Source organism: Callorhinus ursinus, unplaced genomic scaffold (assembly GCF_003265705.2).
Source record: "Callorhinus ursinus isolate GAN/ISIS: 27379988/994484 unplaced genomic scaffold, GSC_fseal_2.0 scaffold15, whole genome shotgun sequence".
Lineage (NCBI taxonomy): Eukaryota > Metazoa > Chordata > Mammalia > Carnivora > Otariidae > Callorhinus > Callorhinus ursinus.
Genome location: NW_027397077.1, coordinates 42,112,884 through 42,133,954, shown reverse-complemented (window position 1 = coordinate 42,133,954; position 21,071 = coordinate 42,112,884). Strand labels below are relative to the sequence as shown.

At 44.9% G+C, this 21,071-nt stretch overlaps 1 protein-coding gene across 4 annotated transcripts in view; it reads right to left on the bottom strand.

Moving 5' to 3' along the window:
• The window catches only part of CAND2 (cullin associated and neddylation dissociated 2 (putative)), a 33,166-nt gene extending 28,521 nt beyond the window's left edge, over nt 1–4,645 (bottom strand). For 2 of the 4 annotated variants that reach the window (XM_073901668.1, XM_025885465.2), the window contains exon 1: nt 4,498–4,645. In XM_073901668.1, coding sequence (XP_073757769.1) covers nt 4,498–4,565 — 68 coding nt within the window. In that variant the 5' untranslated portion in view covers nt 4,566–4,645. Of the gene's footprint in view, nt 1–316; nt 554–3,480; nt 3,534–4,497 lie in introns of those variants that run through there. The other 2 variants (XM_073901670.1, XM_073901671.1) reach the window with 2 other exon arrangements.
• Nucleotides 4,646–21,071: the final 16,426 nt, after the last annotated feature.

The following is a 21,071-nucleotide window of genomic DNA, read 5'->3' as shown; positions in this document are numbered from 1 at the left end:
CTGCAGTGGGAGTCTGAGCTGGAAGGCCACGAGCTGGAGCTGCAGGAGCATCACGGTTCCTGCCGAGATTAAAAGGGCACAGTGGTCTTAAACTGGCAGCCCTCAGCTGTGTCCTCCTTGCAGATGTTCTTCAAAAATTAAACTTAACAACATTTAGAAACTGGGGGAGTTGATGAAAAGTTGTAATTACCAGATTCTCTTGAAAATAGTCTTGTTTTTTTTTTTAAGATTTTATTTATTTATTTGAGAGAGAGAGCATAAGCAGGGGCGAGGGGCAGAGGGAGAAGCAGACTCCCCGCGGAGCAGTAAGCCCTACATGGGGCTCGATTCCAGGACCTCAGGACCATGACGTGAGCTGAAGGCAGACGCTTAACCAACTGAGCCACACAGGCGCCCCGAAAATAGAGTCTTTGAATACAACTGGGCCAACATCCCCTGGTGACAATAACTGGCTGGTCAAGGCATGGCTGTCCTCATTAGGTGGGATACTATCTCCAGTTGACCAGGTTCCCACCAGGCCCACTGTACCCGTTCACTGGGTCTTGAAGGCACTTGTGAGGAGACACTGGAGGGGAAGGCCAGAGCAGCAAGGAGAGATGAGGCAAATTCAGGGCCAGAGAGTGGCAGCCCCAGAGAAAGCCTCCAGCCTTTGCTGACCCACCAGACCACCCTGCCTCCTCACACCAGCCTTGTTTTAGGCTTGAGCTTGCTCTACCAGCAAGAGCCCTACCGCTCCTCCCAAGCCTCCTGTCAGGGTCCCAGCCTCATCTTTGCAGGCTCAGACCTGCTGCTTGATGTCATGGGGAGACCCACAGCACCCTGTTACCAGGAGGGCACTTGTCAATGTCACTGCTGCTTATTTTTAACAGCTGGGATTAGCCTCAAGCTGCTGAAAGAAGGAAGGAGGCTGGGCTGGAGGCCGGGAGGGAGTGGCAGGGCTGACTGTGCACACCTCTGGGCCAGGTCATTGCAGGAGAAGCAGCCAAGGGAAGCTGAAGGAGCTTTGCATCTGAGCCAGGCCAAGGCCTGGGGTAGGCATGCACACTCCTAGGTATGCCTAGCTGAGGGGACATTCTGAGATGGTAGGCAGGGTCTCGAAGCTGTGTTTCTGCTGCAGTTCACAGAGACCCAGCTCAGCCTGGCAACTGAAGGAATGTGTTCCTTTGCCCAAGATGAGCCTCCTAGCCCCCTCTTTCTTCTCTGTTGAACTCCTATTCAATTGTCAAGGATCCAGCTCAAATGTCCTAGCCTCAGAAATGAATCCTCTGACCCCCATGCCCTATCCCCAACCCACACTCCCTAATCACACTTGGTTCCCCTGGATAGGATTCTCTCAGAGCACTCTGCATTCTTAATCAGAGCACTCTTCAAACTACATTGCAAGCTTGGTTAACAGTGTGTCTCCCCATTAGAATATGAACTCACGGGGGTCCATCAAGTTCATCCCTGGGACTCCAGACCCAGCAAAGAACAGGTCTAGAGAAGACCTGGGAAGTATGGTGAGGGCAGGAGGGGAGGCAGGGAAAGAGCCAGCCCCTAACAGCCAAGCAGCTGTGTGGGAACCCAAACTCAGAAACCAACTCTTCTGAGATATGCCTCAGCATTTCAGACACCCCCGAGTTCCTGCAAATAACCAGCTTTCAGAGAAAGAAAGCTGTATTGTGCATATGTACGTGGTGGTGGCAGTGGGGGATGTATGGCAAAGCATATAGTTTGGTAGATAAGAGTTTGAGCACTGAAGTTTGCCTTTTTTTTTTAGATTTGTTTATTTTAGAGAGAGTATATGTGTGAGGGAGGGGCACAAGGAGAGGGAGAGAGAATCCCAAGTGGACTCCAAGCCAAGCACAGAACCTGGCACAGGGCTCTATCCCACAACCCTGAGATCATGACCTGAGCTGGAATCAAGAGTCAGATGCTCAACCGACAAAGCCATGCAGGCGCCCCTGAAGTTTGGCTTTAAGTAAATACATAGGTCTTGCCACTCATCAACGAGGTGACCTTGGGTAACTGACTCCTGAGTCTCAGTTTTCCACCTACGAAGTGAGAATTTTCTTTGCCTCACCTCATGACATCTTTGGGAGATTTCAACAGGACAACCAGCTTTTAGCATGAGTCAGATGAGGAAACCAGGCTCGGAGGGGCTGCTGCACGATCTGCCCAAGGTCACACAGCACGTTGGGAGGAGACAGCACACCAGTCAGGTCTCCTGGCTCCTCAACAATTACTACTGTGTTTTCGAAAAATGATTTAGGAATTCCTGCAAGACCCCCCAGTTTATCCATCTGGCTGCTGGAGTCTGAGTGAGAACTGAGCAGCCTCCTGCCCACAAGGGGACAATAGGGATCAAGGGCTTCCTTGACCCTGCCTGGGACCCCCACTTGCAGTTACCACCTGCCTCCAGAAGCCAGAGGGCACAGTTTCAGTTTCATTCCAGAGAGACAACTCAGCTGAAACACTCGGCCACATGGGCACCTGGACAGTTGGTCACCGGACCCAGCCTTCCCGGTATTTGGACTTTAAAAATAGACACCTTTCTCATATGCTTGGGATGGTTTTAAGTGTTCTCAGGCAGAGCAGGCTGAAAGGGCTTCTCAGGCTCTAGTTGGCAGGGCCAACCCCCTCTCCTGGAGACTGGACCCAGGGCCCAAGAGACAGGGGGTGCAAATCCCCTTGGTCACTAGCCGGCTATGGGCAAGTCACTTCACCTCTCTGAACCTCTGGAGAACAGGAAGGACTGTTCTGGACTGCCTGGGTAGACTGAATGGGACTGCACTGGACAGCACAGCAGGGAGCCTGGCACCCAGAAAACATTCACTGAGCACCTTCTGCGTATCCAGAACAGGCTCTGGGATGCAAAAAGGAAGCACACAGTTCCGGTGCAGGGGTTCTGAGCATCTCGGGGCTAGAAGTGATGCGGTAGAAACATAGGGTGGGACAGGTGCTGTGGGAGCCCAGGGGAGGTGCCCAACCCTGCCTGGGTGTCAGGAGGCATCCCACAGAGGTGACAAATGAGTAGGAGCTAGCCAGGTGAAGGGAAGAAATGAAAGGCGGGGGGGAGGGATTGCAAGTAAAGAGTGGGGAGAGGGGATGGCAGATTTCTGATGTGCACGGAATCATAAGCGTCAATTTATTAAGCACCTATCTGGTTCCAGCCACTAATCTAAGCACTTGCCCATGTATTAACTCTTTTCAAAAACTCATACCAACTCTCTGAGGCGGATTCTATTATTATCCCATCTTATGGAAACAGAAGTTGAGGCTCAGAAGTCCACAGTCACACAGCCACTAAGTGGTTGGGGGCAGGATCTGAACCCAGCACTGTGGTTCTAAAGCTCTACTAGAGGCTCTTGAGGGGTGCTGAGGAGTGGGTGTCAGGAGGCAGGAATCAGACCAGGAGAGGTGGGGCCTCAATCTCCTCACCCGTCAGAGGGCTGGATCAGACGGCCTCGCTAAGATCTCAGTCCCTGTGTTAAGACTGACCTGCATTTGGACCCCATATCCTCCGCTTCATAGCTCTGTGACTTCAACTGTCCCCTTCGTGACCCTGAGCTTCCGTTCCCCTAACTGTAAACTGGGGATAACGTGACAGAATGTTCACTAAGTGGACTATGTTGGTCTCTGTGGCCTTCTTTCAGTTCCCAGGGTCCAGAACCGGCTGTGTGACCAGAGCCAATCCCTTCAACCCCGGGGGCCTCAGTTTCCCCCTGAGGAAGACGGGATTGGAAGAGACGTTTCCTCCATTCTTTCCAGCTCTGTTCCGGTGTGGCTCAGTGATGTTCGGCGAAAGGGGAACAAAGAGAAGGGGAGTGGCACCCAAAAGCTAAAAGCCCCTACCCCAACCACCGCCTACCTGTGCCTGCCAAGCCACTCAGCCCAGCCCCCTCCTTCAGGCTGTGTCAGAGCAAACCTGGGAATGGCGGGGAGGGGAGAAGGTGCCCCCCTGAAGCGCAGGCAGGCGGCCGGGGCGGGGGTGGGGGGGGCGGACTCTGAGGCGAAGGGGGCGGAACTGAGGATGCAGAGGGTAGCTGTGGAAAAGTCGGTCCCGGGGTTGGGGGCCCGGGAAGGGGCTGGGTTCCCATGCGGGGAAGAAGAGGCAGGCGCCGGGATCCCCAAGGAGGAGCCGAGGGCTTCACCACGGGTTCAGATGGGAGGCCTGGGCGCATCGGCTGCGGGGAGAGCTGAGGGCTGGGCACAGAGGAGAGAGAAGGCAGAGGAAGGATGCCGAGGGGAGGAGCTGGGTTCGGACGAGCGGACGGCGGCAGGGGCCGACGCGCGCACGGTGGGAGACAAGCAGGGACTGTAGAGAGCGCAGGGCTGCGGCGCGGCGAGCAGGGGAGCTGGAGCGGCAGGGGCGGGGGTCACGGGAGGGGTGGAGCTTAACGCGGGCCGAGGGGCAGGGGCTGCACTTTGGTGGGGGATGGGCCGGCGCGGCGGGAGGCGAAGAAGGCCGGGGTTTCAATGGGAGGCGTAGAGGCGGGGGCCGGCAGCGGGGCGCACCTGAAGTCCTTGTCGCTGGACGTCATCTTCTCCAGGAGGCTGGAGATGTGGAAGGCGGCGGTGCTCATGGTGGCTGCGCGCCGCGGGGCTGGCCGGCGGGAGCGAATATGGCGGCGCGGGCGCCCCCTCCCCCGCCTCGCGGCGCGGGCTGCGCTCCACCGGACAGAAATAGCAACCCCCGCCCCGCCCGGGTGGTGCCGCGCTCGCGCCTCGGCCGAGGCCGCCGCGGGAGGCGGAAGGGGGCCTGCGAGAGGCTCTGCGGTCTCGGCCCGGGCACCAGCCACTGCTCCGTGCGTGGCCCGCCACAGACTTGCACACCCCCCAGAGACGGGGAGCTCACTACCTTTCGGCGGTAACCGCCTCCCTGTGATTCCTGTGGGTCCCGACCGTGATTGCGTGGCATGCACATGGGATCGGAGAGTCTCAGCTTCGAATCCCAATTCTACCGGTTCCCGGGCTATGTAGCCTGGGCCGAGTTACTTTATCCCTCTGAACCTCAGCGTTTTCATCTGTAGGCGTTCAAGAAGCAGGAGCTGCTACTGTAGGTCAAGCCAACCAAAGCACTTCCACCCCCCAACCCACTCCTCAGGCTGGCCTGCCTCAGAGTCAGGCCGGATCTGAAGAGTGTACCCAGTCACCAGGGCCCCTGCCTGCCATCTCTGCCCCTCAGACCACAGGGTCGGTTTCTTCATTTTACAGAGATGCAGCTGAGTCCCAGGGAGGCAGAGACTTCCTAAGGGTCGAACAGCTGGTGGAACCGAGATGGAGTCAGGACTGACCCTGGATCCCTCAGTGCCTTGGGCAACAATCCTTACACGAAGCTCCCCACACTTCTTCAGTTAGGTACAAGCTCAGCCTTGGAGAATGTGTAAGTACAGGAGAGCCCTGTGCCTCTCTAAATAGCCAGGAGGCTGCTGGATCTTAAAGGGAGTAGCATGTGCTTTGGAGCAAAACAATCCTGGGTTCAAATCCCTGCTAGGCTGCTTCCCGGCTGTGTGACCTTGGGTTAATAACGCAATCTCTCTGGCCTATGTTTTTCTCACCCATAAGATGAAGATTAAAATACCTTTATAGCACACTTACTACCTAGCTGGGTTCTAGAGCAGTGCTGTCCAACAGAACGTTCTTCAATGCTGCAAATTTTCTTTGCACTATCCAATATGGTAGCTACTAGCCACAGGTGGCTATTGAGCACTTGAAATATGACTAGTGTACCCGAGGAACTGAATTCTTAGTTCTATTTACTTTTATTTAAATTTAAATAGCTACCTATGGCTGGTGGCTACCACAGTGGACAGTGCAGTTCTTGATAGCAGGAACACAGCCCCTGGCCTTTGGAGATTTATATTCCAGTAGAGGATATGAGCATTAAGGAAGTAAGTGATTACGTAAGGAAAACAAGAAGATCTATACAGAAACATAAAAGGGGGTGAGGGAATAGAAAATGCCTGGCATACAGAGGGGCAACTTTAACTAAGGTGGTCAGAGAAGGCCTTTTTGAGGAGAGACGTTTGGGTTAAGACTTGAACAGATGAAAAGGAGACAGCTGGGCAAAGATTTGAGGGAAGAGCTTATCAGACAGAGGAAACAGCAAGGGCAGTGGTCCTGAGGTGGGAACAAGCCTGAAGTATTTAGGAAAAGGCGATGGCTGGAATGTGGTCAGTCCCCTACTGGAAGAAGAGAGGTCAGAGAGATGGGGAGGGGCCAGATCATTCTCAGCGTTTCAGGCCAGGGTGAGAAGTTAGATTTCATGTCAGAGCACTAGGGAGTCACAGGAAGGCATTAAGCAAGGAGACGATGTGATTGGTTTACTTTTTAGAAAGCTCCCTCTGGCTGCTGAGCAGTCATGCAGTCAAGAATGATGGTGGTTTGCATTAGGGGAGCGGTGGTGAAGATGGGAAGGAGTGGACAGACTCTGGATATAGTATAGAAATAGAATACAGCAGCTTTGCTGAAGGATTGGATGTGGAAGTGAGGGAGAGGGAGAAATCCAGGTTTTTAGCTGGAGCAGCTGAGAAGATTGTGATGCTTCTTATGAGGATGAGGAAATCAGAGGAAGGAACCCTTTGCAAGGAAGGAGGACCTAAGAGCTTTGTATTGACCTGTTATCTTGGAGATGCCCACAAGATATCTAAGGGGAAATGTCATACTGACAACTGCATACACCATTTGCATGGTGGGGAGAGCATTAGGTCAGAGATAGAGATCAAGGGAAGATCTTCACACAGAGATGGTATTTAAAGTGATGGGAGTGTACAGGGATGGATAACATTAAGTGTTACTGAAGACATGCAACAAATAGAACTCTTATATGGTGCTGGTGGGAAGTTTAATTGATGCCGCTACATTGGAAGACTGCTTGGCAATATTTACAAAAGCTAAGCATGTATCTACCTACCTTGACTTACTCACATAAGCAATCACTCTCAGACATGTATCCAAGATATATGAATGCATGTGTATCCAACAAAAGAATGAATATACATATATACATACATATATACCATGGATATAAATATATTTATAAAATAGAATACTACATATCAATGAAAACCAACAAACTACTCCTATGCAAAATAATGTGAATGAATCTCAGAGGTATTATACTGAATAAAAGAAGCCAGACATAGGAGTGCATACTGTGTGATTCCTTTTGTGTGAAGTTCAAAACCAGGCAGAACTAAGTGATAGAAGTCAGAATAGTACTTACACTGAGGGGTACTGATTGGGAAAGGGCACAAGGTGGCCTCCTTGGAATGCTGTTAATATTCTCTATCTTGATGGGAGTTATAATTACATATATATATTTATATATGTATAAATTAATCAAGCTGTATTTTGATATATGTAAGTTTGCCTCAGTAAAAAGGAAGGAAATGAAATAAATACATAATTTAATACATTTGTTTTTCTGTTTAACAATATTTTTGTAAAAATTTTACAAGTTAGTAAATATAATGTTTTCCAGTCAGAAATTACTAAACAGTTTGGTAGTTTCTTATAAAGTTTACTTACCATATGACCCAGTGGTTACACTCATAGGTATTTACCCAAAAGAAATGAAAACCTCTGCCCATACTAATACTTGTACATGGATTTGCATAGCAACTTTCTTCATAATTACCAAAAACAGGAAACAACTCAAATATCCTTCAACTGATGAATGGAGAAACCAACTGCTGCACATCCATATGATGGAATTTTATTTAGCAATTGAAAGGAATGAATTACTGATATATGCAACAAAATGGATAAATCTCAAGAATATTATGCTATGTGAAAGGAGCCTGACACAAAAGTCTACATATTATTTGATCCCACTTATGTGAATGTCCAGAAAAGGCCAAACCATGGGACACTGGTGTGGCTGTTGGTTAAGCATCTGCCTTCAGCTCACGTCATGATCTCAGGGTCCTGAGATCGAGTCCCACATCGGGCTCCCTGCTCAGTGGGGAGCCTGCTTCTCCTCAGCTTGTACTCTCTCTCTGACAAATAAATAAAATCTTAAACAAAACAAAACAAAAAAAGCAAAACCATAAGGAGAGAAACAGATCAGTGGCTGCCAGGATCTGGGGGTGGGCAATGAAGATTGAGTGGAAAGGGAACAGTTTGGAGTGATGGAAATGTTTTGTACCTTTATTGTGGTGGTAATTACATGACTACATACGTGTGTCAAACTTTATCAAGCTGTGCTCTTAAAAATGACGGATTACGGGGCGCCTGGGTGGCTCAGTCAGTTAAGCGTCCGACTTCTGATTTTGTCACAGGTCATGATCCCAGGGTCATGAGAAGGAGCTCTGCGTCAGGTTCCACGCTGGGCGCGGAGTCTGCTTGTGATCCTCTCCCTCTGCCTCTGTCCCTCCCCCTGCTTGCTCTCTCTTTCTCAGAATAAACAAATAAGATCTTAAAAAAAAAAACAAAAAAGGAAAGCAGCGTTACTATGTGTAAATTACTCCTCAATAAAGCTGATTAAGAAGAATTAATGAATTAATATATAAAATCTTGGCGGTGAATGAGATCATTAGAGAGGCAGAGATGAGAGGGGTGAGAGCCTGGGACCATGAATGAGCAACTCCAACATTCAGAGGTTGGGGAGAGGAGAGGGAGACTCAGAAGGAGTAGGGGTAAGGGAGGAAGAAAACCTGAAGATAGTGATATCCCAGAAACCAAGGAAAGAGGGTTTTAGGAGAAGGTCAATGGGCACGTAGAGGGCTATCCCTGGCACACATCAAAAGATAACTGCAACACCCATTAAGATGGCTATCATCAAAAAAAGGAAGAAAAGGACAGTTGTTAACAAGGCTATAGAGAAATCAGGGCCCTTATGCACTGTGGGTGGGAACGTAAAATGGTGCAGCTGCTGTGGAAAACAGTATGGTAGTTCCTCAGAAAATTAAGAATATAACTACATATGATCCAGTAATTCCACTTCTGGGTATATACCCCAAAGAATTGAAAGCAGGTTCTCAAAGAGATCTTTGTACAACTGTGTTCATAACAATATTACTCACAATGGCTAAAACACGGAAGCAACCCAAGCGTCCCTTGTTGGATGAATGGATAAGTAAAATGTACTCTGTATATGCAATGAAATATTCTTCAGCCTTAAAAAGAAGGAAATTCTGACACATGCTACAACATAGATGAACCTTGAGGACATTATGCTAAGTGAAAGAAGCTAGTCACCAGGGTCGTGAGTTCAAGTCCCACATTGGGCATAAAGCTTACTAAAAAATAATAATAATAATAATAAATAAAAACAACAGAAATTTTAAAAGGCGGGGCGGGCGGGGGCGGGGAGGTGGTGCCTGGTGGTTCAGTCTGTTAAGCATCGGACTCTTGGTTTCAGCTCAGGTCATGATCTCAGGGTTGTGAGATCAGCCTGCATCAAGCTCTGTGCTCAGCAGGGAGTCTGCTGGAGATTCTCTCTCCCTCTCCTTCTCTCTCCCTCTCTGCCCCTCCCCCGAAGCGCTTTCTCTCTCTCTCAAATAAATAAATAAAATCTTAAAAAAAAAAAAAAGGAAAGAAGCCAGTCACAGAGAGACAAATACTGTATGATTTCACTTAACACGAGGTATCTGGAGTCATCAAATTCAGACAGAAAGTAGAATGGTGATTGTTTAGGCTGGGGTGAGTGGGGGAGTGAGGAGTTGCTCAGCGGGGACAGAGTTGCAGTTTTACAGGATGAAGAGTTATGGAGTTAGATGGTGGTGATGGTTTCACATTATGAATGGATTTAATATCACTGAACTATCACTTAAAAGTGGTTAAGATGGTGAATTTTATGTTATGTGCATTTTACAAGAATATAAGAAAATTGGGGGGGAAATAACTGTTATTATCAGAGATAGGGAGGGGAGGAATTAATTTTAGACTTACCAAAAAGTTGCATAGAAAGAAGAAAAAAAACAAGGAGCTGAACAGAAATGAATGAAATAAAGAATAAAAAGACAATAGAAAAGATCAATGAAACCAAGAGCTGGTTCTTTGAAAAGCTAAACAAAATTGACAAACTTTTAGCTAGACTAACCAAGAAAAAAAGAGGGAACACTCAAATAAATAAAATCAGAAATGAAAGAGGAGACATTATATCTGAAACCATAGAAATACAAAGGATCCTAAGAGACTATCAGAACATTTATATGCCAACAAATTGGACAACCTGGAAGAAATGGATAAATTCCTACAAACATACAATCTTCCAAGACTGAATGATGAATACATAGAAACTCTGAGCAGACCAATTACTAGTAAGGAGATTGAATCTGTAATCAAATACCTCCCCAGAACAAAAGTCCAGGACCACATACTTCACTGGTGAATTCTACCATCCATTCAAAGGAGAATTAATACCAATCCTTCTCGGGCACCTGGGTGGCTCATTTGGTTGAGTGCTGCCTTTGGCTCAGGTCATGATCTCGGGGTCCTGGGATCAAGCCCTGCATCCAGCTCCCTGCTCAGTGGGGAGTCTGCTTCTCTCACTGCCCCTCCTCCCCCACTCACTCTCATTCTCTCAAATAAATAAATAATCTTAAAAAAGAATACCAGTCCTTCTCAAACTCTTCCAAAAGGTAGAATAGGAGGGAACATTACCAGAAAGTTGCAAAATAGTACGGAATTTCCAAATATCCTTCACTCAACTTCTTCCCTTAATGTTAGACCTTATATTATCATGTTACAGTGACCAAAATGAGGAAATTAATATTGGCACAATGCTATTAACCAAACATTATGTGGCTTTCACTAATTTATCTAGTGATGTGCTTTTTCGGTTCCAGAATCCAGTTCAAGTCCCCATGTTACCTTTACTTGTCATCTCTCTTGAGCGTCCTCCAATCTGTGTTCTTCCTTCTTCCCTTGTTTTTCGTGAACTTCACCCTTAGAAGAGAATTGGTCAGTTATCTATGGAATGTCCCTCAGTTTGGGTTTGTCTAAGGTTTTCTCATGTTTAAATTGATGTTACACCTTTTGGGGGCAGGAACACAACAGAAGTGGTGTGCTCTTTTCAGCGTGTCACCTATCAGGGGCTTCATGATGTCGTTAAGTGTCATGACTGGTGACGTTAACCCTGATCACTTGGCTAAGCTGTGATATACTTAAGCTGGCTTTCTCCACTGTCAAGTTGCTCTGCTTCTCTTTGTGATTAATAAATTTGTAATGTAAATTTGCACTTAAATTTTTATAATTTATAAAATTTTATACATTATACTTAATAAATATTTATGGGGAGATCATTTGAGACATTCAAGTCTGAGCCTCTAAAATTTCTGACCAAGTGGCTATGAATCATTTCTTATTATGCCACATATACACATACAGTATTTTCAGAATTGCTAATCCTTACTCCCGTGAGAAATTAATTTACTAACTACAGTTTTTTTTTAAGATTTTACTTATTTATTTGACAGAGAGAGACACAGCGAGAGAGGGAACACAAGCAGGGGCAGTGGGAGAGGGAGAAGCAGTCTTCCCGCGGAGCAGGGAGCCCGATGCGGGGCTCGATCCCAGGACCCTGGGATCATGACCTGAGCCAGAGGCAGACGCTTAACGACTGAGCCACCCAGGCGCCCTAACTACGGGGTTTTTGTGTGCAATTCTCTTTGTCTTTAGCCTTACAGAATCCAGTTCAAATACTACACTCCGGAGTTACTTAGGTTGGCTCTATCTTCCCCGCCCCATTCAGTGTTCTTTGTATTTATCTGTAATACACTTAGATGCATTTGTTAGTGTGTATTTTCTAGTTTGAGTTCCCCTAATGTCCTGGTTGGTTTTGGTTTTTTGTTTGTTTGTTTTTAAGATTATTTATTTATTTATTTGAGAGAGAGAGAGAGAGACAAGCAGACTCTCCAGTGAGGAGGGAGCCCGATGTGGGACTTCATCCCAGGACCCTCAGATCATGAACTGAGCCCAAGGCAGACGCTTAACCGACTGAGCCACCCAGACTCCCCTGTCCTGGTTGGTTGTAATTGTATATTTATTTGGGGAGAGATGTGAACATCACCATTGCTGTAAGAGTCAAAGACAATCAAAAATGTACCCTAAGAGAAGTGTTGCTTCCTTCTCATTCCTACCACCCCATTCCCATTTCTCCCCCCTTTTCACCCCTTTCCTTCCTGTAAGTACTGATCTCTTTGATTTCTGGTTCATCCTTCCTGGATTTCTTGTGCACAAATGAGCAGACACAAGTGTATTTTCCTATAACCTCTTCTTTCTTACAGGACCACAGATACTTTTTTCACTTTACTTTTTTCCCCTTAACTATCTATATGGAAATCATTCCATAGTGGCTCATAGAGATCTTTCTCATTCATTTTTTTTAAAAGAGAAAGCAGCATTTATTAAGCACTAGCCTTGTTATAGATATATTTCACAAGGTACACTGACACACTTCAGTTCACCCACACTGTCACGCATGAGGTTGTGTCTTTACCAGGATTGCTTGCATTCCTGATCCATTTGCCAGAGGCACTGACTTCTATTTGGAGACATCCCCTTCTCCACTTTAGTCCATGGGTGAAGCAGTACCCATAGCTCTGAAATGGGCCGCATTACCTAGGTTTAAACGAATGCATTAAACCATTCCTCTGGCTATAGTAATTGACTCAGGAATGGGCATGTGACCCAACCAGAGCCACTGTATTACAATGAGGCTGTGACTGGGGCTTCTGAGAAATAGACTCACTCTTCCTATGGATCTTGAACTAGATTCTTCCCACTGAAGGTGAACCTGGAAGTTCACAGTCCAGAGCTGTTGCTATTTGAGAATGAAGACAACATATGGAGAAAAAATAGACTTCTGGTTCAGATGTCCTGGAGGTCCAATCAAGTCATTCCTGACTTAACTCTAACCCTGCAAGATCCTATTACATCAGTCATGGAGTTAATTCTATTTTTACTTGAGCCAGAAATGAGTTCTAACTGGCTCACAAACTCACCCAAAAAGCTCAAGTAGAAACAGGGTTTAGAGCAAAACTGTAGGGGATGCCTCAGATACCAACTGCAGGGGGTTATGCTCTACCTTCTTGAGGGTAGAGTATCTATACGTATTATTTCAAATTCTTCTGCGCTAGATATTTGTTTATTCTCTCCCATTTATTTATATACTCAATCATTTATTTATATCATTATGGACCTATGGATATTTATTTTATACTTTTGGTTATAATCTGGTACTTCTTTATTTTACTGCCCAAATTATTTTAGCTTTGGCCATTGGGAAAAGTTTCAGTTGGTTCTTGTGTCCTTTTGACATACCCTGACCACCACTGTGTGTGTGTGTATGTGTGTGTGTGTGTGTGAGAGAGAGAGAGAGAGAGAGAGAGAGAGAGCATTTCTTTATTTTCTGGCACTACAAAGTGCTTCAGACTCATCCTGTATATTTCCTCACCCAATCCTAATGTCAGCCATTTCTCTAAGGAGTCCTGATTCCTTTGACTGGAGAATGGTATTACAAACCAACTTCTGGGTGCTGGATGTACTTGTTGCTACTGGGATGTCATTGCTTGTAGGCCCTCTCAGCTGACAGAGGAAGGAGCAGCAAGAACCTACTTATACCCAAATACCTATACAAAGGTCTATATGTAACCATTTGTATCTCTATTAAGCCTCCTTCCTTTAATAACTGTAACCTCCTACTCCAATAATGAGAAACCTGGCTCCCATCATCAACCACTCACTTACCTAAGTGTTCAATTCCAGTATATATGTACAGCAATATCAGAACTGTTAACTTGTATCTCCATGGGAAATGATTTGATCGAGTACAGTACTTTGTACATCTTCTTTTGCCTTTAGTTTTGCAGCTTCCACTTATTTCCAAAGGATTTAGGCCAGCACCCTTCTCCCCGACTCTATTCAGTGAGGTTGTTGCATACATTTATAATATGGTTAGATTGCTTTGTCACATTCTGCATTCCATCCTTGAATCCCCTGACCCTCCTAAATGGTTTTATAAAATCTGAATATATTAAGATTCATCCTTTGTGCCGTAAAGCTCTGAGTTTTGAGAAACAGTGTCATGTATTCACTATCATATAGAATAATTTCATCATCCTAAAATATCCTCTGTGCTCCACCTATTTACTCCTCTTCCTTCCCCTGGATTCCTTGGCAGGCACTGCTCTTTTTTACAGTTTCTACAGTTTTGCCTTTTCCAGAATGCAATTTAGGTGGAATTATACAGTGTGTAGCCCTTTCAGATTGGCTCTTTTTACTTAACAACACGCATCTAATATTCACCTATGTCTTTTTGTGGCTCGATAGCTCATTTCTTTCTTTTTTTTTAAGATTTTATTTATTGATTGAATGATTTGAGAGAGAGAAAGAGAGAGAGAGAGTGCACAGCAGGGGGAGTGGCAGGCAGAGAAGTAGACTCCCTGCCGAGTAGGGAGCCCAATGCCAGGCTTGATCCCACGACCCCAGGATCATGACCTGAGCTGAAGGCAGACGCTTAACCAATTGAGCCACCCAGGCGCCCCCGCTCATTTCTTTATATTGCTGAATAATATTCCATTGTGTGGATGTACCATAGTTTGTTCATCGCTTCACCTACCAAAGGACATCTTGGTTGCTTCCAGTTTTTAGCAATTGTGAATAAAGCTGCTATAAACATTCACATGCAGGTTTTTGTGTGGACATGACTTTTCAAATCAGTTGCATAGATACCTAGGAGTGTGATTGCTGAGTCATATGCTGAGCTATATATAACTTTATAGGAAATTGCCAAAATGTCTTCCAAAGTGCCTGAACCACTTTGCATTCCCACCAACAATAAATGAGAGCTTCTGTTGCTCCACATCCTCACTAGTATTTGGTGGTGTTAGCTTTTTGGATTTTGGCCATTCTAATAGGTGCTTTATGGTATCTCATTGTTGCTCCAATTTGCAATTTCCTAATGACAATGATGATGAGCTTTTTTTATATGCTTATTTGCTATCTCTGTATCTTCAGAGAGGTGTGTTCTTATTGTTGAGTTTTAAGTCTTAAATTTGTATGTTTTTTGATACAAGTCCTTTACCAGAACTGTGATTTGCAATTATTTACTCCCAGTATGTGGGAGTAATAGTGTCTTTTACAGAGCACTAGGTTTTACTTTTTTTTTTTTTAAGATTTTATTTATTTATTTATTTGACAGAGAGAGGGCAAGAGAGCACAAGCACAGGGAGTGGCAGAGGGAGAGGGAGAGGGTGAAGGAGAAGCAGGCTCCCCGCTGAGTAGGGAGCCTGATACAGGGCTCCATCCCAGGACACTGGGATCACGACCCTAACCAAAGGCAGACGCCTAACCAACTGACCCACTGAGGAGCCCCTTTTAATAAATTAATTTTTTCTTTCATAGATCATGCTTTTGGTGTTATAGCTAATAACTCATCACCAAACCCAAGCTCATATTGATTTTCCCCCAATATTTTCTTCTAGATGTTTTATACCTCTATGTTTTATATGTAGGTCTATGATTAGTTCTGGGTTATTGTGAAAGGTATAAGGTCTGTATCTATGTTTGTGTTTTGCATGTGGGCATACTATTGTTCCAGTGCCATTTGTTGAAAAGACTATCCTTTCTCCGTTGGATTGCCTTTGTTCCGTTGTTAAAGAACAGTTGACTATATTTATGCGGGTCTATTTCTGGGCTCTCAATTCTGTTCCATTGCTCTATGTAGCTGTTCTTTTTCAACAATACCATACTCTCTCTCTTTTTTTTAAGATTTTACCCATTTATTTGACAGAGAGAGACACAGCAAGAGAGGGAACACAAGCAGGGGGAGCAGGAAAGGGAGAAGCAGGCTTCCCGCGGAGCGGGGAGCCCAATGTGGGGCTTGATCCCAGGACCCTGGAATCAGAACCTGAGCAGAAGGCAGACACTTAACTACTGAGCCACCCAGGCGCCCCTCCTTTTGATTCATTCTTAAAGTTTCCATCTCTCTGCTTACCTTACCTACCTGCTCTTACATGTTGTCTACATTTTCCATTAGAGCCCTTAACAATATTAATCACAGGTATTTTAAATACTGTCTGATATTTTCAACACCTGTGTCAAATCTGCATCTAGTCCTGATGCTTGCTTTGTCTCTTTAAGCTGTTTTTTTTTTCTCGTCCTTTAGCATGCATTTTGATTTTTTTGTTGAAAGCCAGGCATGGTGTTTCAGTGAATAGGAACTGAGGTAAATAAGCCTCTGGTGTGAGAACTTATGTTAATCTGGCTAGGAGTTGGGCTTGCTTAGTGTTTTCTGTAGCTAGAGCTGCTAGAGTCTTCAAATTCTAGCGTCTTTGTATTCATTTTCCCTATTGACTTTGGGCTTCCCTAGATTCTCCTCCTCAGAGAGAATCTGCATCTTGCAGCTCTTTCAACCATAATCTACTGTTATTATTCTGGAGTCCTATTGTGGTGTGGTAAGCGGTGGAAGAGGAGAAGTGGCTAATAGTCTTATGATTAAATCTCAGTATTTCAGTGCATCTGTGTCCCTGGGTTGTGAGTCTTGTGCATGTTTCTTAGCTTTTTTCCTCCACTTTAGGTGACACAGAACGGCTAGTGGGATCTGGAGTGGGAGAAATGTCCTTCCCCTAGATGGGATAAGGTTTGGGAAAGACTTTTTCTCTGGAGAGTAGGGCTTTGTTATGCAGAATACTCTGGGTGTATTTCACAGTGGTTACTCTTTGTTTCCCCCTGTCAGAACCAGAAGGAGATCTCTCTTGGCCCTTCACTCTAAGAATTTAGTGAGATTTCCAGAGGTAAAACTCACAAAAGTATGGGGTACCCCTTAAGACCATGGCCCCCAGGAATTTCTAACTCTCATGCTAGTCCATACTCAGCCTTTGGCAATTTTTAAAAAATTACCATCTAAGGATTCCTATCGGTTTAGGATTCTAGTGGCTTTTGCTATAGGTAAGCAGATCTCAGCTGTGACTTTTGTTATTCTTCTGTATTGTAGAAGATATGAATCTAATTTTGTTTTTCCAAATGGTGACCCAATTGCCCTAGCATCATTTATTAAAAAGTCCACAAATATAAAGGAGTAGTACAAGGTAGTTTTTTTTTGTGATGCTGTAAAGCTCTGTATCTTGATTATGGTGGTAGTTACATGAATCTATACATGAGCTAAAATGCATAGAAACTGCACACAACTGAACGCATGTTAAAAATTATGAAAGCAGAATAAGGTGCGTAGTCTTGTTAATGGTATCGTTCCAATGTCAATTTCCTGGTTTTGCTATTGTACTATAGTTATGTAAGATGTCACCATTGGGATAACCTGGGTGAAAGGCATGTGGGATTCTGTATTACTTTTCCTGTTTCCTGTGAGTCTATAATTTGTATCAAAATAAAGTTTTTAAAAATCCATCTCTGCTATAGTGCATTGAAATGCCTAGATTGAATTTCTTAAAGTCCAATTTGTTCAAGTGGCAAAGCTAGTCCATTTATGTTCACTATGATTACTGATATGGTTGGTTTACTTTTATTCTCACTTATATTTTGTTTTGTGCAATTTACCCTACCTTTTCTTTTCTATTTCCTGCTTCTTATTGGATTAATCGAATTTTCTTTGTCCCTCCCTCTTTCCTTTTAATGGAAGTTGTACATTCTATTTTATTAGTTTAGGGATTATCTTTAACATTTAAACAGACAAACTTGATTTACTAAAAATCAAATTTAATTTATAAGTTAATTAATACTTCTACTCACCTCCTGAATAATACAAGTACCTCGAATGTCTCCAGGCTGTTGTGTATTATTGTTTATTATAAATTTGAATTCTACCTGTGTTTATATATATCTCAAGTTACGTTTTATTTCAGAGAGCACTTACTTAGATTTACCCATGTTTACTTATTTTTTTACTAACAATTCCTTCTTTGATTCTTTCCTTCCTTCTGTGTTCAATTTCTTTTTTCTTGATCTAGGAAACCATGAAAGTTTTTTCAGCAAAAATCTAGGAATGATAAATATACTCACTCTGCAATGTCTTTATTAAGACTTTGCTCTTAAATATTTAGATGGATTTTGAATTCTAAGTTGATAGTTATTTTCTTTCAGCACTTTGAATATATGATTCATTATTTTCTGGTTTATATTGATGCTATTTACATATCTGCTTTCATTATAACTAACCTTCCTGGTATTGTCTCATGGTCAAATATTGCTACTTGGACTCCTGCCATCACCTCTACATTCCAGTTGGAGTAGATACTTTCACTTACAATCTATTGGCCACACATAGGTATTAGAGCATTGGAAAATGTAGTCTTCATTCTGGTAGCCATGTGCCAACTATTTTTCTAGAATGGGGGTCAGAACTGGTTCATTCCTGGACTTTCCATCAGTAGGTACCCCATAGGTATCTGAAGATGGGTTTTGTCAACAAATCTTCCTCTTCACTCATACTAGTCCATGGTCAGGGCTTAAAGTGTTGCCTGAGGAGAAGGCTCAGGCAGCAGAACCAGCCCCTTTACCCCAGACACAGCCCTCTGCCCCAGGGGTTATTTCACTTGGTCCTGTGGGGAGGCTAGGCTGCTCCCCCTAGGTTCCACTTCTGTCTGGATCTCAGCAGGGCTCCCTGTCCATCTCCTGGCACTCCATGTTATGAGATCCCAGCCCACTTCAGAGGGGCTTGGATGAATTCTTTAGCCTACGGCAGAACTAAAAAGAAACACTTACTGAGCACTCTCAGACACTTTCTCCTGTGGGTAGGTGACTTCTCCATTTGCCCTCTGAAGAAAATGAGGCTCAGAGAGGTTAAGCAATTTGACTAAATTAGTCAGACAACTGGAGCCAAAACTCAAGTTGAGGTCTCCCAGCTCTTGGCTCTGCACTTTTTATGACTAAACTTCTTTCTGAGATGGAGAAAGATGTTTGTGGCTTGAAGCAAACAAGGTTGAAGTCTTGTTCTATCACATAACTGGGAAGTGAGTGAGGCAGGCAGGTTGCTGGGAAAGGGTGGCAGACCCCCAGCTGTAGGGGGAATCCAAGGATGAAGTGAGTTTTCCTTCAAGCATTTACCAAGGAGTCAGACCATGTGCAAGGCATAGGAGGATATAAAGGCAAGCTGATTAGAGATGCAACTTAGAACAGCTTACTCAGGGGGAAGACAGAGTTAAGTTTGAGTACCCTCTAGCTGTGTGAGCTTGGGCAAGTGACACAATCTCTCTGAGCCTCAGTTTCTACCTCTATAAAATGGAAATAACAGCACCCGCCTCAGGAGGTAAAGCTTTTGGCAGAATAGCTGGCATATGGCAAGCCTGCAGTGAATGGTAGCTGTTAGTTTTTGCTGTTTTATTATCGTGACACCTAGCAGGGAAGACATACGCCACCAATGTGTGATAGCTGAGGAAAGATTATGGGAACACAGAGTAGAGAGGTGGGACGTCTGAGTCAGGCCTTGAGGAGCAGGTACATCCTCCAGGCAGAGCACTGGGCTGCCATTCCAGACACACAAGCTTGCATCTGTGCAACCTCAGGCTTCATCACTCAGTGTCCTGGGCCTGCCCCTCATGCCCACAGGACAGGTGTATTGTGTGACATCTGGGCTTGAGCTCAGTCTGGACAGCACTTGAGGGGAGTCACCTCCCAGAGTTCTTAGGAGAATTCCTGGGCTAAAGGCACTGTCTCCTCCAGCAGAGATGAGCTATTTCCAAACTCTTGGTCTTGGACCTCAGGATGCTCTCAAAAGCTTCCTTTTTAAAAAAAAAATCTTCCTCCCAGGCCTCCTGGGTGGCTCAGTTGGTTGAGCATCTGCCTTCAGCTGAGGTCATGATCTCGAGGTCCTGGAATTGAGCCCTGGGGGCTCCCTGCTCAGTGGGGAGCCTGCTTCTCCCTCTCCCTCTGCCCCTTGTGTTCTCGCTCTTGCTCACTCTCTCTCTCAAATAAATAAAATCTTTATTTTACTTTTTTAAAGAATTTTTATTTATTTATTTGACAGACAGTGAGAGAGAACACAAGCAGGGGGAGTGAGAGTGGGAGAAGCAGACACCCCACTGAGCAGGGAGCCCGATGCAGGGCTCAATCCCAGGACCCTGGGATCATGATCTGAGCTGAAGGCAGTCGCTTAACCAACTGAGCCACCCAGGCGCCCCAAATAAAATCTTAAAAAAAAACCTTCTCCCTTCTTCCCTGCCTCCATTTCTTCTTTTTTTCTTTCCTTTTCTCCCTTCTTCCCATCCTTTCTCCCTTCCCTCCTCTCCTTTCCATTCTTTCTTTCTGTCATAGAGGTTAACTCACACCTCCCCACTTACAGAGATTGTTGAGCCCCTCCTCGAGAACACGACTGTATTTGCGGGTCAGACAACACAGGGACGGGTTCACAGTTCACAGCTGGAGGTTCCACAACAGTGTTTCTAGCTGGGAGTCTCCTGGTGTCCCGTGTCCGATTGCTAAATGCTTCCATACTGGGTTTAAACAAAGACACGGAAGCCACAGTCCAGGCACTACTGAAGAACAGGACTTCTCTGATGCTGCGGAATGTGGGTCCAGTGACAGACCTCATTCTTAAAGACTTTTATGATGGAAACTTCAAACATACACAGAAGTAGAACGGGTTGTATAATGAACTCCCACCTACAAATCACCCAGCTTCCGCTCTTATCAACATTAGTCAATTGTGATTCCTCTCTCCCCCGCCTACATTTTCCCCATTGCTGGAATGCTTTAAAGTACACCCCAGACATGGTGTCATATCACTAGCAATCACTAGCAATCACTTCACTCCTTATCACCAACAGATCACATTGTTTTTACGTAACTGACTGTGCTAGCACCACACCTAACAAAAATAACAAGGAACCTTAAATAATCTAATATTTAAGCCACATTCAGATTTCCCAGATTGTGTCAAAAGATGTCTATTTGCAACTAGTTTCTTAGAAAAGCATATTATCAACCCCATTCTACAAATAGGGAAACTGAGGCTACCCTCCCCCAAAGTCACAGAGTTAGTAAATGACAGATCTGTTTTATATCAAAGACACTGTTCTGGATCTTTATCCTGTGCTGCTGACTCAAAGTCAAAAGCCCTAAGATAAAGAGAAAAAGAAAGAGAGAGACTGAGAGAGAAAGGAAGGAGGGAGGGGAGGAGGGAGGGAGGG